The following is a 19,889-nucleotide window of genomic DNA, read 5'->3' as shown; positions in this document are numbered from 1 at the left end:
CAGTGTCACATAATGCTGTTCACAGTTCATCAGTGTTTCTTGTTGAATCTGTAGGACGCTGAACTACAGGCAGTAACAGAGAGGTTTTCAGTAGCATGTTGTTTTTGTGTTGTTATTTTTTTAGCAATGTGCCCAATACAAAATTCCCCTCTGGGACAAAAGAAGTTGACTCTGCTCTTGCTGACACAGGTGTAGTTTGAATATGTTTGGATTTATTGCAGCTGACTTTTGGCAACATTTCTGCATATTTCCTTCAATATTTGCAAGATTTATTATAAAACCATTAACATCAAACAGCGGAGAAAGGCTCTGAGGTGTGAGAACAATAGCTTTAAGGTTGGTCAGTTAGTGAGCTGAAAGCTCCAGTCTGGGATTCTCATGTTGAATGAATAAATTGCATGCCTGAGTATATTTAGAGGTCAGAGCCTGTTACTCTTCAACCTCACAGCTCCGCAATCTGGGGTTATTCTGCTTGATGAATGCTCAATAATTACCAATTCAAACATGCTTACCCATTTATTTGTCTCTGTATCTGACACACACACACACACACACACACACACACACACACACACACACACACACACACACACACACACACACACACACACACACACACACACACACACACACAGAGAAGATGATAACGGTGAGTTGCAGTTAAAGGTGATGATTCAGACACATTGTCATAACTGTGGTCTCCACTTATTCACACTATTTTTAGCCAATAAAGTGCTCAGTATCATAACATTCACTGCGATAGAAAGACATGACATTTAGACTAAAAGCCGTACTGGCGTTTGTGGTGTAATTTACTTCAATCACTGTAAATTATACACAGCACAAAACAATAAAAGCAGACCTGAAGCTCCCTGTGATGATCACCTCACTCAAGCGAGCCTCACATCTCTTTATGGCATCACATTACATTTCAAATGACAGGGATTTATAAAAAAGGTTTTATGAGGTCCAAGGACACAGTTCTCTTTTAGTTAGTTGAGACCACAAAGCCCTTAAGTAATGACTGCTGCTGCTAACAAAGTAAAACTCACCTTGGAGGTTGTCTAATGTTCACACTGTGAATTTAAAGCACCTTCATGATGCTGAATGACATTTGTTTAATCCCTTAATACATCACAGTAACATTTCTATACTCTCCGGTACTCAATATTGCAATTTATGTGACATTATAATACTTAAGCTTACCAATACAGATTTACAGGGTTTTGACCAGATCACAATATTTTTAAGTCATTCTACCTACTAGGTAAAATGACTTAAAAATATTGTGATTTGGTCAAAACCCTGTAGCCTAGTAACTAGGCTACTTGTGTAATGTATGTATATGCTTAGTGATGATCCTTTACAGTGGCATTATCATGCTTTTTGTTTTACCTCCTGTGTTTCCCACAGATACTTAATATAGAACTCCATGATGGGGGAGATAAAAATGTATTATTTCACGATCAATTACAAATGTGTATAAAAACATAATTAACGACATCATGTTAAAATATGCTAATTCAGTAGCCTATTGACGATACTTATATGGGTAATTACAAATAATAACAAAAAAATATTATTATTATTTAAACAATTTTAAGCCTATATTTTTTTTTTTGTCATTTGGTAACTGTTCGTCTACATTTTCTAAAAGTTACGTTTTTGGAAATTCATAATGTCACTTTTTTAATGTTTGTGTGGTTGATAGTAATCCTTCACCCTCACCTTTCAACCAACAACATTTCCCCAGCTTCTTCTTGTGAAAAATCATTTATTTCACACTGGACATTTAGCAGTTCCATAACTAATAAAGTGTTCTATGAAGGGGGCTTTTGGGCTACTTGTTTGTAGTGTTGCAGGTTATCCATGTGATTTGCAGATTAACCGCTGTTTATGTTTTCTCATTCTATTTTCTTTCATTCTACTACCAGTGTTGACATAGAGTAGCCCATCGCCTTGTGTGCTGTACCTTCTGAATCCTGCCGTCCACGTCCAGGTAGATGACCCGGTAAGAGGACGAAGCGGAGCCCATGGTGCCAACTCTTCCTCCCGGCGTCGGTGCTTTGCTGGTGCGGCTAACTGCTCCGTGTGCTCCCCGTCAACGCTCCGGTGCTCGTCTCACCGCCGTTAAAACAAACAGAGGGTGGTGATAATGGAGTCAGCGGTCCGACAACATCCCAGCTGCCCGTCTGCCCGTCGAACACCCCCGACACAGACTCTCTCCGTCCGTTTCTTAAACTCTTTCTCCCGGTGTCTCTCCGCTCTGTCACTTCGCTATCTGCCGCATCTCATAAAGCCTGTCCATGCGCGTCCCCGCCTCTTCCATTCACTACAGACCTCCTGGGTCTGCGCGCTCACCGACAGGCACGCTGTCTCACACACTCATACACGTACACACACACTGTACCGAGCTGTACAGCTACACACGTTCTTTGTGTTTGTTTTGTGTGCATGCCTGGGGGAGAACAGTTGAAACGTCTCCGTCTCCATCTCCACCAGAGACAAGTTTGAGTGACGTCTCAGCCCCCTTATGCTGGCTTAGTTTTTTGAAGTTTCTTAAGAGTAAAAGTAACAATAGGATGCAAGACAGCAGTGGTATGTTCTAGGCCCAGGAATTATCCATATCCTACCATCCCTAATGTGTTCTTATCAATGGCTGAACTGATGTATAAAGCGTTAGCAAAATATTGAATTGTTGTAAAAACAAGCTTGTGGAATACTGGAGATGTCTCATTACATTACATTACATTACAGTCATTTAGCAGACGCTTTTATCCAAAGCGACTTACAATCAGTAGTATATTACATATCATTCACCCATTCACACACTGATGACAGGCTACCATGCAAGGTGCCACCATCAGACTCTAACTAACATTCATGCAACATCCAGTCCACACCGATGGCAAGCCTTCAGGAGCAACTTGGGGTTAAGTGTCTTGCCCAAGGACACATCGACTGCCGAAGCCGGGTATCGAACCACCGACCCTCTGATTGGAGAACTACCTTGCTCTCCACTACGCCACAGCCGCCCCCTCTCTAATTAAATTCAGCGAGCGTTTAAGGTATCAGTGGATGATCCATCCATCAAGGCCTGAAAAAAGAGGCAAAAACAGTGGGAACCACGCGCTGTGGTTTTATTTTCAATGAGTTACTGCAACACCCAACAGACAACACTGCTGCGGCAATAAACCCACATTAAAGCATGCAAAGGGTTTCATCTGACTCAATTCAGTTTATTTTATATAGCCCAAAATCACAAATTACAAATTTGCCTCAGAGGGCTTTAAAATCTGTACACATGTGACATCCTCTGTCCTGGAACCCTCACATCGGCACAGGAAAAACTCCCCTAAATAAACCCTTGGGAAACCTATGGGAGAGCGACAGAGGAGGGATCCTTCTCCCAGGATGGACAGAATGCAATAGATGTCATGTGTACAGAATGAACAACATAACAGAGTTACAACACATTCAATGCATATGACAGAAATGTCATATACAATCATTTATCATGTTCATTCACATCTGAGTTTGATTAAACTTAATCAGCAAATAAGCGGATGGTAACACTTCAAAATACATTGTGGATTGTAAATGTATTTGAATTGTAAGTCTGATAGTTTTGGAGACCTAAATTAATTAAATTATGCCTCTTGAGTTTACATGTAAGTGTAATGGTAAATGGACTGTACTTGTTTAGCGCCTTTCTAGTCCTACGACCACTCAAAGTGCTTTAACACTACATGTCATCATTCAACCATTCACATCCATTCATAAACTGATGACATGCAAGTTGGTACCTGCCCATCAGAACTAACTAACATTCATACTGATTCATACAGAGTCCCGTTTGAATTGTGCCATGATGAATGTCAATTTAAAAGATAATTTAGCAAGTCAAAAAGTTGCATTTTCTCGTATATCTGTTGACATATAGGACTGTGAAAATACATCCTTCACCACTAAGTCATCCAAGTAAATTGCACAACCGGCCAGGCCAGCAACCACACTTGGACCACGTCAGCCGTTGAAAAGTGGCCTGCCAGTGACCCTTCAGCAGATAGAAATTGCTGACATACTTTGTGGTACCCACCTGATCTATGCAAACTTCCATCCGAGGCAATGGAAAATAATCTGGCTTTGTCATCTTGTTGACCGAGCAGAACCTGGGTGTCTTGTCACTTTTAGGTAACAACAAACATGGAGAGGCCCAGCTTGATAATGAAGGCACTGCAAACTCATTATCAAGCATATAATTTACCTCAGCATCAAAATATTTTACGCTTCTCAGGAGAAACTCTATAAAAAGGCCACTTCACCAAACAAATCTGGATACTTAAAAATAAGCTCTGTAAATTCCTCAGCCTGTGCTTCTTGCAAATGGCAGAACAACCAATTTACTCTCTTGAGGGTCTCTGAATTTTTCAGCCGACCAAACAACAACCCATCAAGAACAGCATCATCCATACACCCACCTGAAACTACATCCAATGTATTGGCCACCACCGAGGACTCACTGCCATTGATCACTGCTGGACAGCACAGGACGCACTAGAAGAGTTAGCATAATAGGGTTTAAGCATGTTAACATGAAACAATTTTCACAGGCTTTTGAGTTGAAATCAGATAATTCTGGTCTGAGATCCGTTTAACCACTGTATACACACCAGAAAAACTTTGACTGGAAGGTTGAACACACCAACGGGCAAAGACCCGAAACTTCAAACTCAACTTCTTGATGTTAAACTCTGACAAAACCTAGTTATCCTACCAGGCCCAGATCACCTTTGAAATCAATTATCTAACAATATAGTTTCTCTAGATGGCATTGCTCTAGCATCCAGCACTACCGTAAAGAACCTCAAAGTTATCTTTGATCAGGATCTGTCTTTTAACTCTTATATAAAACAAATTGCAAGGACAGCCTTTTTTCATTTACGTAACATTTCGAAAATTCGGTAAATCCTGTCTCAAAGTGATGCAGAAAAACTAGTTCATGCATTTGTTACCTCTAGACTAGATTACTGCAATTCGTTATTATCAGGCTGCTCTAATAGGTCTCTTAAATCTTTACAGTTGATCCAGAATGCTGCAGCACGTGTTCTAACAAAAACTAAGAAAGAGATCATATTACTCCAGTATTAGCTTCTCTGCACTGGCTCCCTGTTAAATCAAGAATAGAATTTAAAATTCTTTTACTCACCTACAAAGCTCTAACTGGCAAGGCATTGTCTTATCTTAAGAAACTTATAGTTCCATATTACCCAACTAGAGAGCTGTGCTCAATCAATGCAGGGTTACTTGTGGTTCCTAGAGTATATAAAAGTAGGATGGGAGCCAGAGCCTTCAGTTATCAGGCTCCTCTTCTGTGGAACCAGGTTCCAGTTTCAGTCCGGGGGGCAGACTTTTATGTGTATCCTCTGTCCCGGAATTCAATTCAAATAAATTGAATTGAATTGAATTGAATTGAATTGAATTGAATATCTCAGCCCGACGATGGTAAAAGGATGGTAAAAGGACTTGTACTTGTATAGGGCCGTTCTAGTCTTTTGACCACTCAAATTGCTTTAACACTACCATTCACCCATTCATACCTATTTTTCACCTACGTACACTAATGGCAGGGGCTGCCATGCAAGGTGACACCAGCCCGCCCATCAGGACTAACTAACCCATTCATACACTGTAGGCACAGCCTTCGGGAGCGCTTTGGGGTTAAGTGTCTTGCCCAAGGACAGATCGAAATGGACTGGAGGAGCCAGGGATTGAGACCCCAATCCTCTGAGTGAGGGACGACCCGCTCTACCTCTTATCATACCTTTTCTTAATTTTAGCATTTAACCCAGACCCATCATATAGTCTGCAAGGTTATATGATGGGTCTGGGCCTGGACCCTGTACTTTCCTGTACTACCTAAAAGCCAACCACGGTAGCCCCTTTTCCCAGTCCCCATCCAGCTCAGTAGAAAATATATGCAAAAGAGACTTTTGACTGTGCCTTCACTCTGAGCGAGATAAGCCGACGACAAGTTATGTCCAAGCAGTTCTAAAACTTAGGCCAGAGAAGAGAATAAAAAATGTAATCCCTGATCACCATGGATAACTCTTGGGATGCCAAAACACAGCAATGAATTGCATAAGGCCTTAACCACAGATCTTGCAGTTATGTGCACAAAGGATATGCTGCTGGGTACCTGGTGCTTTGACACATAACAGTTAGCAAATACTGGCTACCAGACTTTGCACGGGGCAGCGGCCCCACACAATTAATAATGAAGTACTCAAATGGCTGACTGATAGCTGGAATTGGCTGCGACAGAGCTAGTTTAATATCCTGATTTGGCTTACCAGTTAGCTGCCAAGTGCTACAGTTTTTAATTTGCAAAGAAACATAATTTTTGTGTGAAATCCTGTCATATGTTCTCCGGAAACCCAAATGCCCTGAGCCATCATAAGTAAGCCTTAACACATGACCACGAAGCTTGGATGGAACTAGAACTTAGAAAATGGGATCCCTAACAAAATCCTCACCATGGGGCATCCACTTCCTCACCAAAATGCCATCCAGAAGAAGGTAGCCACTGGCAACACTTTTCACCTCACCAACTGACAGCACTGACCCAAACGGATCCTCCAGGGATTGGTCTGCTCTCTGTTCACTCCGCAGCTCATTATGAGACAGCAAAAAGAAAATCAGGTAAACATGGTAAATTGTCCTCTACGTACTCAGACCAACTTATTGCCTGTGTATCCGTACATGCAGGGGAAAACTCCGGGAAACTTTTGTCAGGCTGTTCTGAGCCTGAAGGAGAGAAAGCAACTACAGGAGGCACTAACACATTTGCCCATACACCACTGCCAGTCAATTCCTTCTACTGGTAATGCCGGTCTCACACCAATATGCACCTCCACCTGCACAAAGCCAAAATCTAGAGTCATCCTATGCATCACGACAGACAACACCCTCAACCCCATTTCTCGCAACAGGTTGTTATCCCATGTATCAGTCTTATCTGAAAACGACAAAATGGACTCCTGAAAAAAGAGTTGACAGCACCCGTATCTTTCTAAATCTCAACGGGGCACCCTTGTGTTACTGCCTACCTGCGTTACGAACCCATCTAAAACAAAAGGCCTCACTGGAGGGCCGCCCGCAACGCCAGATTCTCTATGGCTTCCTTTACCACACTCCCACATCCACAGGACCAGGAATACTTGCAGCCAATGCAGAAGGTTTTACCCGCCCACTTCCAGTATGCTGCTTCCTGGCCATCAGCACTGGGCAGTCTGACTTCCAGTGGCCTGCCTCACGGTGGTAATAATGGCACACATTGTCTCCATTTGAGGCGCTCCCTGGGGCCCCTTACCTGGAAAACCAGCAAAAATAAACAGACAACTTAACACCATAACCTTGGTGCACCACAGTCTCCCACAGAGACTCACCTTATGTATGAGTACATACTCATCAGCCAATCCCTCAGGCTGAGTGGCAGTTGTAACCAAATTGCACAAACTCTCAAAATCATCAAAAGACATACACCAACGACTGAAATGATTCTTCTGGTCTCTCGCAAACTCCATATGAAACTGGTTAACCCCTTTTTTCCCCACATCTTAAACCTCTGTCGATACGCCTCTGGGACCAACTCATATGCCTTCAGTACAGCAGCCTTAAATAATTTATAAGTTGGATCATTACTTTAAGACGCATAAGCCTCCTGTGCTTTTCCTGATAACATGCACTGGTACAGCAAAGCTGTTTGACCATATCTTGCCTGTGCAATCCCCTCAAACAGAAAGAAAAAAAGTATCTGGATCTTTCTCATTGAACTTAGGCAAGAGACGCAAATTACTCAACGTCAGAAGACCGCAATTGGTGATGATGAACTTTCTTCCACACACAAAACATCCCCAGAAAGATTACCATCTCAAGTTTAGTCTATTCCTCCTCTTTGTGCTAAATTGGGGTTAGTCTTTTCCTACTCTGTCTCACGCCGCAACCACTTAACTGCAACTTGCACATCCACCTCCAGTCCAATTCTGTTTCTCTTTCTTCATGAAACAACTGTAATAAATGCAATTCTTTTTGCTATTTGAAGGTAAGGTTCCTGAAGGATCTGAAAGAACCTGTGCTGTTAGTGACTGACCCAGTATTTCTTTCTTGGCAACCAGCACACCTTTCTCAACCAACTGCAGTTTAACCATAGCCTTTACATTTTCTTTAAGCTGTTTATCACCAACACCACTTGGATCAATATCATACCCTTCTGCAATTTTCAGGAGCTGATCTTTAGTGCAACGATCCAGAAACCCCTCACATGGAGCAGCAACAAAAACCTCTATCCCTGCCATCATAGACTAGGTCGAAAGGCCCGAACAGAACCAACAGACAGTGTTGCCAAGGTCAACTAGTGCGCAAAAAAGACAATGACATGGTGGCAAAACTAATGTTGAGGTCCCCTTTTACCCAGACTGCCTATTCCAAACGAATCTACCTCACTGAACTCTAGTCTTCATGTAGATTAGCGTTAGGTATTTTAAAAACTTAAACCACTAGTCCGGTTAGGTACCCAGCAAGCTGGTTACACACCTGACAGCTCTGGGTGTGTCCCTGAGACAGTGCTTAAGATAAGATAAAATAAGATAATCCTTTATTAGTCCCGCAGCGGGGAAATTTACAGAAGGCAACATAAGAGGAAGAGGAAGAGAGAGTCAGGAAGTTCTTCAGTGTAGGTGGGTGCATGAGTAGAAAAGTGTGTATGCATTGTTGTATTGTGTAGAAACACAAATGATAATGTCCCCTTAAAACAAAAGGGTGTCTCAGGGAGGAGAAAGAACCAGCCACTGAGGTCAAAGAGGGTTTTTAAGAGATGGCTTGGCCCATGCTATCCTAGCGATCACAACAGGTTTATTTTTATACAGTGACTTCAAGTTTCAATAAATGGTCTTTTTTTTTTTTTGGCTAACGGACTGACGTAATCACAGATTAACAGAATCGGGCTCATTGGATCCCCATGAGTCATACCCAATTTATGTAATGAGAATACACAAAAAGAACACTTGTAATGCATGCAAACAATTGCTTGGTTTTGCTTCAAACTGCATGGGATTATCATAAAGTGGGCATGTCTGTAAAAGTGAGACCTGTGGATATCCATAGATCTGTTTTCATTCACATAACTTGAGGTGAGAGGTCAAGGGACCCCTGCTAAATTAGCCTTGCCGGTTTTCCCTTGCCGAAATTTAGCCTATACGGGGAGCTATTTAGCCTCCTTCCCCACAAGCATGACATGGTTTGGCACCATTGGATTCACCAGGACGTCTAGTTTCATATGATAACCGTAACATCTAGCTTCCAAACCGAACAGTATGTTGGAGGGGTTTCAATTACACATAGTATAATAGTGATACTCTTAATCCTCAGTTTTTAAAAGGAGATATACATTTCTAAAATGTTATGTTTCTACATAGAAACCTGTATAGTTAACATTAGCAGATAATATTAGCACATCATTAACTAGCATTAGTACCTTTTAGGTATACTGGTATACTGAATGTCTACACATGCTGTTTTTGCTTCTTAATGATTGTTAATAAAGTCCGGTCCCCGCTTTACAGGAGCGGCTTTGCTCAGACAAGACTGTTATCATTCTTCACATTTAACTCTACTTTAAGAAAGTGAAATAGTGCATTTCTTTAATTGTGAACTGTTTCTTTAAGCCACTTTGGCTGTTAACTCACTGTAACTGTAACTTTTATTTTTCTCCTTTTGGGTGGTAAAAGTGAAAGGATTTTAGTGGCATTTAGTGGATTCCTAGCTCATATTGGGGATCAAGATTCCTGAAACCTAGCCCTTCCCAAACTTGTGTGTGTTTATGATGTCTTGTCTGCCTGTGTCACTGAGTGGGTGTTTGTCTGTTCAGCTTATCATTTAGGACCTGCCACCTCCAGCTGAGACTTAAGGCCACTCCATGCCACGTATTAGACCGATTTAGCTGACCTGTAGTAGTGCGCTGCAAAGAAAGCCATCAAAAACAGAACTCCGGAACAGTCGAGTGAAGAAAGGGATTAGTTTATTGTTCATTCCCAAAGAAGCAAGGGAACATTTGGATATGTTCTTACTTTTACAAAATCAAGTTCCTGGCAAAAAGACAAAAAACAAATAAGGCACACAATGTTTCAAGTACTAGGCCTACCACTGACGCGTAGTAAATATACACAACATCTGGTCTCATTCTAAGGAAGGCATTATGAGTAAGTGAATAATGAATGAATACATTTACAATATTAAATTAAATAGCATTACAAGGTGTTCGTATTTGGTGGATTTAACTTTGATACTGTTTAGACAGAACATTTACAGAATATAATCAGAAATGCCTGGGAAAAAAAATCCCCTTGTTTTTTTTTTGTGTTTAAGTGTTCAGATTTTCATTGATAGGATGTTTTATGCTTACAGGGTCATAAATTGGAAGATTATATTCAGTCACTATTAAGAACTTACTTAAACACAACGTTATCAACATTGCATTGCAAAACATGTCCATATGAGGTTTGACAAGTAAGTCAACTAATTTGACAAGAACATTACATTCATCATATCTCAGATCACCTGCCACAGAAAACATACCTCATTATCTGTATCTGTCTTATATAAAAATACACCTTTGGTGCCTTCATTTCATAACAAAATCAGGAAAAAAATCAGAAACTGCTACAAAACCAACAGGAATAACTTAAATGACTTAAATAAGTAGTCTCTTAATTAAATTATATTAACATGATCCCCACAATCTCTTTGGTTCAGTAAGGCAAAGAAGACACTGAAACAGCAACTTCCACACAAAGAGGAGAGTGGTAGTGGTCTTGGTTTGTGCTCCTTTCACATATACAGCATCCATTTCACAAACTCATTTGTCCATAGAGAGTAGGAGAGATCAACTCTCTTTTTAACAGAACTGTTTGTCAGATTTTTAAAAGCACCAGGTCAATTATGTGAGCACAGGAAGCTACTAGTGTTTCCATTAAGGTGGAAATCAGTTCAAATAAATCACACAAACATTCTCTATCCATGTGGAGTTTTTTTTTCCAGGGGGAGATGTCTGACTCCATCCCAATCAATTCCAAGAATGATATGAAAATTCCACCCATTACAGTAAATGTGTTCCTGTTATTTGCAATAATCCACAGAACAAGCAGTAAACAGTTTTGAGTTGAGCTACATTCCTCAGGCCCATGGATTTTCTATAACAGGGACATTATTTCTGGAAAGATGCTGCTTTTGAATGTCGTGTCACGTTTCAATGTCGTCATAACAACACACTAAATCACTCATCATTGTCCTGGGTGGAAGCAGAGATAATCTGGACAAATAAAACCTAAAGCATCTGACACACTACAAGTATTGGAGATCATTCATAATTTAGGTGAACGGACTTTAGAAAAGGTGCACTGTGAAGTTTTTCTTGAAAACAAACAAAAGTTATATTTACATTCAGTATTACCCAAATGCAATGTGTGTATCCTAGGGCACAAATAAAACCATTAAATGCATTTACATCTTCATAAAATGTTTACATAAGCTGATTTTGGATTTATGTTTTCTCTTAACTAGAGATCAGAAACTCAACAGGGGACCATTCCGGGCCATGCTAGGCTCCATGTATGAGAGGGGTTGAAGCTTTAAGTAATCATCTCACGGCAACATTAGAGAGCCTTCTGTCTGTCTATTTTTAAGTCACTGTTTGGCAACTTGCAAGCTGCAATGGTGGTTGCTAGTAGAAGTTAACACTTCAAATCAAACTAAGAAATGTATTGATTTAAGAATGAAAAGGTCCATTTATGTAAGCTGACTTACAAACACCTGCACACTTTTTGCTGTTGCCATTTTTTGGGTGTCTGGCAAAGGAACCCAATTTCAACGACTCGATTCTTAACCCGTCCTGAAAGCTTGAACGACTCTGTTGTCTACTCAAGCTGTTAGTAAGCACAGCATGATTCAAAAGGTCTACATACAGACCAGATGCCACCATGGTCCCATTCGAGGGCTGAGGTTGGGCATAACATTTAAAATGGTCCCTTAGGTATAGTTTAAGATGGTTAGGTTTAAACTTGTCGGTTATGGTTAAAGATGTGATGGCTAGGTCAGAGTTTGGTGTTCTTATGAGGGGAAGAAGAGGAGGATAACTACATTAGGATCCATAAGGACACAGTCATGGAAGTTGCTGTTTCAAAGGTTGCTATCCAAAATAAATAGCTCTAGTCACTTCTACTTCTAATATACACATCAAAGTAAGGCTAGTTTTAGATTTCCGCCAATCCCAGGTAGTGTGTTCAAGCTAAAATTGGGTACCATAGCAAAAAGGTCAACAACAGAAGAGGCGAGAAAAGGGCCCAGAAAGTTGATTAGTGTGCATGTACAGTAAGTGAAGACGAATCCTCCAGATGATTTCTGCTGCAGCTCTTAAGCGATGTGTCCACTGCACACGCTAATCAACATGGCCCTGTGTGTGTGTGTGTGTGTGTGTGTGTGTGTGTGTGTGTGTGTGTGTGTGTGTGTGTGTGTGTGTGTGTGTGTGTGTGTGTGTGTGTGCTCCTACGTGGAGGCAGTGCAATCAAAGTGCTCAGTGCTCCTTCAACCTGTGAAGTAGAGACAAACATTAACAACATATTGATAAGTTTGGTGTCATTGAGTTTTACAGTCTGGAGCAATAAGCTCTATGAAAACTGAACCTATTGTCAATGAATGAAAAATAAAACCTATTTTTTTGTTTCACCTTTTTACTAAGTATAATAAAACCATTAATAATCATCACATTGTGTGTTCTAGCATCAGAAAATTGGTTCATCTGATGAGATTTTTGAAACTAAATAATCATCTGCATTCAACAGTGATAAAGAATTATACTGAGCAGACGAGGAGGGGTCTTCCTCCTTTATCAATAACAAAATAAACCTGAATGCCATCCAGTCCGGAAGCCTTCTCTGTTTTCTGTAAGGATTCTTTTGGTGATGCCTTGTTCTCTGAAGTATACAACCCCATACAGAAGCTGAATTCCTAAGCTTTCATTTATGTGATTTTATATCATTTGATATTATGACGATGGGATGGCTATTATATTATTTCATTACACTTTATTACATTATTATATTGATTCAATCTATTTTCATGCACAAAAAATGATATCTGTTCATTAAGGAGATATGCCTATACTTATGTATTTATGATTCAAGTTGATAGATTTAATTCAGGCATTGTAATGCCCTTGTTCATGTCAGTAAGAAATTACCTTGTTTCTGATAAAAAACCTTTCATGGAAAATATTAAAGTATAAGATACTGACTCAAATAGCTGAATCATTTATCTTTGCTTTTCCTAACTTTTTTGCCTTACACATAAAAAATGATCCCAGTGTCTTCCACATTGTGAGGCATACAGCTTATTAATTAAATGCTGGTATATCAGTATTGTACTAAACATACAATATAAAAGATAGATTGAATCCCCATCTAGTGGCACTCGAAGATATCCCTGTAAAATGTAATTGAGTAGCAACAAGGACATCCGAAATGGTATCATGTCTGTTCCTGACAATTATTCTTACAACTTATGTAATGTAATGTATGTATGAGGAAAGCCCTTGCATTTGCAGAATTATGAACTGGGTGCCTGTGGCAAAGTCCCTGGGTAAAATCACAAGCAGAGATCTCTGGGAAGTGAGATCCAAAAAAAAGCCCAGCAATTACCGCTTAGCCCCATAGGGGTCACCAAAGAGAACAAAACTGAGATCTGCAAGATTGTAACTTCAACGACCGAATTCCCAACTACCCCATTCAATCCCATTTAAGAGATGCTACTAGAGCTACTGCTACTAATAAAAAAGAAATGTAAAAGCATTTACAGAATAAGCGCTGCAAGCACATACTGTAATGTATTCTGCCAAAAAGAAAGAAATAAACACTTAGCTGGTACATCTTTTAATGTACTGCATATGTAGTCATAGTGTAAAGGAAATTCCTCTGGTCATGCACAATGTGATCATGTTAATTTCCCTTATGTTTGATCATATAACCTTTGACTGAATAAATCCTGGCCTGATAGTCTAAACTGAGGTATTGTTTCACACCTGGATGTCATCAGATGATGATGAGAAGGCTAATGAACCTTTTTCTTTTAAACAAAGATATGCAATTGACTAACTACTAACATCCAGAGGGGGATGACCGGGCCAAGGTATAAAGAGACAGGACAGCTTATCATCGGGGTGCACATTTCAACCTAACACTTGTCCTGTGTACCTTTAATGCTCTGAAAATTAAAATTGTGACAATACAATAAAAACATTTTGGTCTCGTTCCTCATTGTGTGAGTGGGATTTCAAAATTGCCACAACATTAGTTAGTATATAAACTGGATAAAACAATTAAAAAAATAATAATAATAAATCAATAAAACAAAAGACACCACAACTCGGAATGAAAATAAAGAGTAAAGGGAAGCTAGAACATCCAACAGAAAACGAACATTGAGAAAAATTCAGTACTTACTCTACAGAGGAGATGGGATGGGATTGGTTGGAGGTCAGCTCCTTTGTCACTAGCCGTAGCAAAAGCTGCAGACACAGTCACACATTGGTTCAATTATTTATTTACTACTTGTTTTAATGTTACATTTGACATACATATTCCTCATGTGTTGCTGGTATCAAAACTTTTTTTATGAAAGCATTAAAGCAAAGTACATTTTTTGTCAATTTGTGGGTAGCAGAACAAGCTGAAAACACAACATATGATATATTATCCACATATGAAGTTGTCATGGCAACATCATCATTCATTATGAGTTGTTTGTGTCCATGTGATGAATGTAATATTCATATATTATATTCAATATTCACACTCCTAAAATAAATATGGGTCACTTTAGCCGCTAAATGCTCCTCTATGTTCATCAGCTTAGCCTGCTGTTTTCTGTTGGGCAAGCAGTGTGCAGTGACTTCATCTGAAACCATATACAGTGTGCAGTGACTTCATCTGAAACCATATACAGTGTGCAGTGTGAAACCATATACAGTGTGCAGTGACTTCATCTGAAACCATATACAGTGTGCAGTGACTTCATCTGAAACCATATACAGTGTGCAGTGACTTCATCTGAAACCATATACAGTGTGCAGTGACTTCATCTGAAACCATATACAGTGTGCAGTGACTTCTTCTGAAACCATGTACAGTGTGCAGTGACTTCTTCTGAAACCATATACAGTGTGCAGTGACTTCATCTGAAACCATATACAGTGTGCAGTGACTTCATCTGAAACCATATACAGTGTGCAGTGACTTCATCTGAAACCATATACAGTGTGCAGTGACTTCTTCTGAAACCATGTACACGGTGCAGTGACTTCATCTGAAACCATATACAGTGTGCAGTGACTTCTTCTGAAACCATGTACACGGTGCAGTGACTTCATCTGCAGTTTGCAGTGAATTTATCTGAAACCATGTGAAGTGTGCAGGATTTTGTACAATTTTGTTTTGGTCACTTACGGTAATGAGTCACGTGGTGTTGGGGATTGCAACGGGGATATCAGCTGTTCACTAGTTTAAGTTGGTGAATGGAAGGAGAGGGGGTGAGGGAGTCTATGCTTAGTCCTTACAGCATTGGCCTGGGTTCGATTCCAACTCGGGCTTGTTTCTGCATTTTATCCTCTCCCTCTCTTCCTGCCTTTCCTGTCTCTCTTTAATCCATAACGATCCAATGAAGCAGAAATGCTGAAAAATATCTTTCAAAATAAGATGTACCTCCATTTCCAAACTATTACTAACTATAACTAAGTTTATTTGTATCGCACATTATTATTGTATATAATTTGGTTGCTTTGGACTATCGGGGGAAACTATGTGGGGGGCGCTCATGTGATTGGTTGAAAATGTAGGAGACATCTGATTGGCTACAGATACTGTGCGAATCGAGCGAAAAGCAGTAAAGTTCACACATGAAAAGCAGTTTGTTAATACAGGTTTAAAAGTTTGCATATTAATGTAACAACATCCAAAAATGTTTTTGATGAAAATTTTGAATCTTTTCAAATAAATGAATTTGCTATCACATTTATTTATAACCAGAACTATTAAAGTGAATATTTTTTAATATGTGGATTATGTTTAAAGTTATATACAATAATTTTTTGCGTGCATTGAAAAATATTTTTGTAAATCCGTCTGTGTGCATGCAGTAATATTGAGACTGACCCAATATGGGTGAATGCGCCTCATTATTTAGTACACCTTTAAGGACAGCTCAATGAAACGTATTCACAACTGCTACTTTTATTGGTAAAGATACTTTTTATGGTTTTATAGCACTTACCAACAGAGCAAAGAAGTCAGCAGTCATCAGCATGTAGAAGACCTGATCCCAGCCGCCTGCAGACAGCAGCCCAGCCAGCAGGGGGCCCAGTGCTGCACCTGACATCATAAACATTGAGAAAGAACAGACGATATGCATAGAAGAACACCAATAAGCAGATCATTAAAATAGAATGTTAGTGATATTTGATTTTTATTTCCCAATGTGTGATGTGTCAAATTATTAAAAACAAGTCAATAATCAACACTGTTGCACTGGATGACATGTTCCTCTACGAACACACACACACACACACACTGTTTTGCTGCTTTGAATGCTCACTAGAGCACCAATTGCTAGAGACAGGGTAAGGAAGAACAGTATTGGGGGAAGGACTAACATTGTTTGTTGACATCAAGAAATATTTTTAATAACACCAGCTTAATCGTTTATTTACTGCGATTTTTGTCATTTAATAGGTTTGCATGATAGACGGTAATTTAGTGTTTCCATCTTTTCCTAATTAAAGTGTGCTTGCTGGTTTCTTTATCGTTTGTGTTTCAGTACGGAAACCTAAATGTCTGTTGATCAGTGGTACTGACCTACAGATCCTGTGCCATCGATGATGGCAGTGACAGTAGACAATGCCCTGGCATTGCCTTTCAGGCTCTTGTGGGTCCCCTGGGGTCAAAGGTCAAAAGAGAGAGGGGATGAGAGAGAGGGGGGGCTGCTGCACAGAATAAGTAAATCATCATGTACAAATTCAGAAGACTGGAATCAGAGGTAAAAATGCTTACCAAATCGGCAGATACTGCAGTCGTGATGAGGGAGTACGGTCCATTAACTAGGCCTCCACACACCAAGAGCATGCCTGAGGAAACAGACTGGGTTAGTAGTAACTTGGCTTTTTAGTTATGGAATTTCTACAGCCACCCACATCCACTGCCCTCCTGATGACCTTTGAATGTTTGTTTATTCAACAATTGATTAATCATTTATTGTATAAAATGGCACAAAGTGATCTCGCACCCAGAGCTATTCATTATAAAATGACATAGCATGAAGATCTGTCTGGTTTTCTTCATACTAAACAATCTGAAATCAAAATAACCAACAATCTTTTGCTTCTCAAAACTACCACTGAATAATTTACGGTCAATCAACTAACAAATGGATCATCTATTCACTAAGAACTAGCCTGTGAGTAGACTTATGAGAGGGAGTTGGCTCTTACCGATGGTTGGCCCCAAACCGAGCTCACTGATCATGGAGAAGCCGTACAGCTGCAGGATGAAGAGAAAGCATGACAGACAAAACACACATTTGCAGTCACCATTCATAATTCACAAATCTAACTAAATTAGCAGCAGCCTGGTCATTCATTCAGCTCAAGTGAAAAGAGGATATTTGTCTCTCATTTGTCTGTTGTGTTCTGTAGCTACTTTGAGTTATCGGAAACTGCTAAAAAATATGTTTGCTTAGTTCTACACAGCAGGGGGGGCTCATGTAGACAGATGCCTGGTGAGGCAGTGCAGTGAAACTTGACTGTCAGTTCCAAACACTCTCTCGATGCTCCTGCTTAATGTCGACCTAAATATCAGTCAGCCAGCGGCGCAGTGGGAACTTACTGTAGGAGCAGACAGCAGCAACATGACTGCACAAGTGGTGGCTCTCTTTCCAAGATGATCAGAGATCACTCCTGCCAAGATCCCCCCTGTGGATGCAAACACACAAATAAACAAGCACACACATAATAGTTAGAGGCAATGAGCCACTAAAATGGTGGATAATATCGCTCATACTAACTACGTATGAAGCAAAACTACATTAATACTGACAGTCAGAGAACTTGGGAACATGGTTGCACATACACATAAGAGCAGGATAAGAGGATAATGTTAACAAGGCACCTACCCACTATTCCTCCCACATCAAACAGGGTGGAGAGATCTCCAGCCTTCTTGGCATCAAGGTGAGCTAGGAAAGAGACACACACACACCCGCACACACCACAAATTAAATTCTCTTTCGGGCAAGGTCTTTCATAATTAATAATAAAACAGAGTGGGCTGGTCTGCCTACACACTATACATCAGCACAATACAATGTGACATTATTCAGGGGGCCACAGAGAGCTGGCAGGCTGAGATAATGTAGCTTGGTGATCACATTGCAGACAGTGTGATATTGCTGTGTTAAAGGTCTGTTCAGCCTTGGTACATGTTGTAGCAGGTGAGCCCTGAGTTTCAAGGCCGAATCATTACCAAGGCGGCCTTACAGCGGCCTGGTTCAAATCTGACCTGCAGCCTGTGCTGCGTGTCGGCCCCTCTCTCTCCCTCTCACCGGTCTCAATCTGTCCTGTCTATTCAAGGCAAAAAAAATCTTTAACATTAAAAAAAGGTCTGTTCCAAAAGTCTTATTATTGATTCCCAGCCCGAATGACTTGACCGGCTCCTGTTGAAAAGTTTCTATAAATACCAAAATAAGTCACTCTTCTTGAGGATAACACATCTGGAATACTTTCATTTTATGTAATGATGTTAGCTCTTAATTAAACATATATATAAATATACATATTGTCGCAATATGGATATATTTTGGCATTTGTGGGCCCACAAGACTGCTGACCCCAGGAGAGGCAACACAAGGAAGAAACCTCAGAGCCGGAAAGCAAAGCTGGTACATGCCTGTATATACAGCGGGTAAAATAAGTATTGAACACGTCACCATTTTTCTCAGTAAATATATTTCTAAAGTTGCTATTGACATGACATTTTCACCAGATGTTGGTAACAACCCAAGTAATCCATACATACAAAGAAAACCAAACAAATAAGTTCAGAAATTAAGTTATGTGTAATAAAATGGAATGACACAGGGAAAAACACGCTTACTGAAATTTATTTAATACTTCGTACAAAAGCCTTTGTTGGTAATGATAGCTTCAAGACGCCTCCTGTATGGAGAAACTAGTCGCATGCATTGCTCAGGTGTGATTTTGGCCCATTCTTCCACACAAACAGTCTTCAAATCTTGAAGGTTCCGTGGGCCTCTTCTATGAACTCTGATCTTTAGTTCTTTCCATAGATTTTCTATTGGATTCAAGTCAGGTGATTGGCTGGGCCATTCTAGCACGTTTATTTTCTTTCTCTGAAACCAATTGAGAGTTTCCTTGGCTGTGTGTTTGGGATCATTGTCTTGCTGAAATGTCCACCCTCGTTTCATCTTCATCATCCTGGTAGATGGCAGCAGATTTTTATCAAGAATGTCTCGGTACATTTTTCCATTCATCCTTCCTTCAGTTATGTGAAGTTTGCCAGTGCCGTATGCTGAAAAACAGCCCCACACCATGATGTTCCCACCTCCAAACCTCACTGTTGGTATGGTGTTTTTGGGGTGATGTGCAGTGCCATTTGACCTCCAAACATGGTGTGTATTATGGCATCCAAAGAGTTCAATTTTGGTCTCATCTGACCAGACTATATTCTCCCAGTATTTCACAGGCTTGTCTAAATGTTGGCAGCAAACTTTAA

The 19,889-nt window shown here is 40.1% G+C and overlaps 2 protein-coding genes across 3 annotated transcripts in view; both read right to left on the bottom strand.

Annotated features, from left to right (window-relative positions):
• Positions 1-2,043, bottom strand: part of pde9aa (phosphodiesterase 9aa) — a 37,714-nt gene extending 35,671 nt beyond the window's left edge. For both annotated transcript variants that reach the window (XM_054615004.1, XM_054615005.1), the window contains exon 1: positions 1,973-2,043. In XM_054615004.1, coding sequence (XP_054470979.1) covers positions 1,973-2,035 — 63 coding nt within the window. In that variant the 5' untranslated portion in view covers positions 2,036-2,043. The remainder of the gene's footprint in view (positions 1-1,972) is intronic.
• Positions 2,044-10,425: 8,382 nt separating this feature from the next.
• The window catches only part of slc37a1 (solute carrier family 37 member 1), a 28,362-nt gene continuing 18,898 nt past the window's right edge, over positions 10,426-19,889 (bottom strand). Inside the window, exons 13-20 of the mRNA XM_054614866.1 lie at positions 18,271-18,333; positions 17,985-18,070; positions 17,591-17,639; positions 17,154-17,227; positions 16,959-17,037; positions 16,378-16,475; positions 14,553-14,617; positions 10,426-12,644 (exon numbers count right to left, since the gene is read on the bottom strand). Coding sequence (XP_054470841.1) covers positions 12,629-12,644; positions 14,553-14,617; positions 16,378-16,475; positions 16,959-17,037; positions 17,154-17,227; positions 17,591-17,639; positions 17,985-18,070; positions 18,271-18,333 — 530 coding nt within the window. The 3' untranslated portion in view covers positions 10,426-12,628. The remainder of the gene's footprint in view (positions 12,645-14,552; positions 14,618-16,377; positions 16,476-16,958; positions 17,038-17,153; positions 17,228-17,590; positions 17,640-17,984; positions 18,071-18,270; positions 18,334-19,889) is intronic.

This window comes from Anoplopoma fimbria, chromosome 16, assembly GCF_027596085.1.
Source record: "Anoplopoma fimbria isolate UVic2021 breed Golden Eagle Sablefish chromosome 16, Afim_UVic_2022, whole genome shotgun sequence".
NCBI classification, from domain to species: domain Eukaryota; kingdom Metazoa; phylum Chordata; class Actinopteri; order Perciformes; family Anoplopomatidae; genus Anoplopoma; species Anoplopoma fimbria.
Note: the sequence above shows the minus strand (reverse complement) of the source record. Positions and strands in the feature narration are given on the sequence as shown.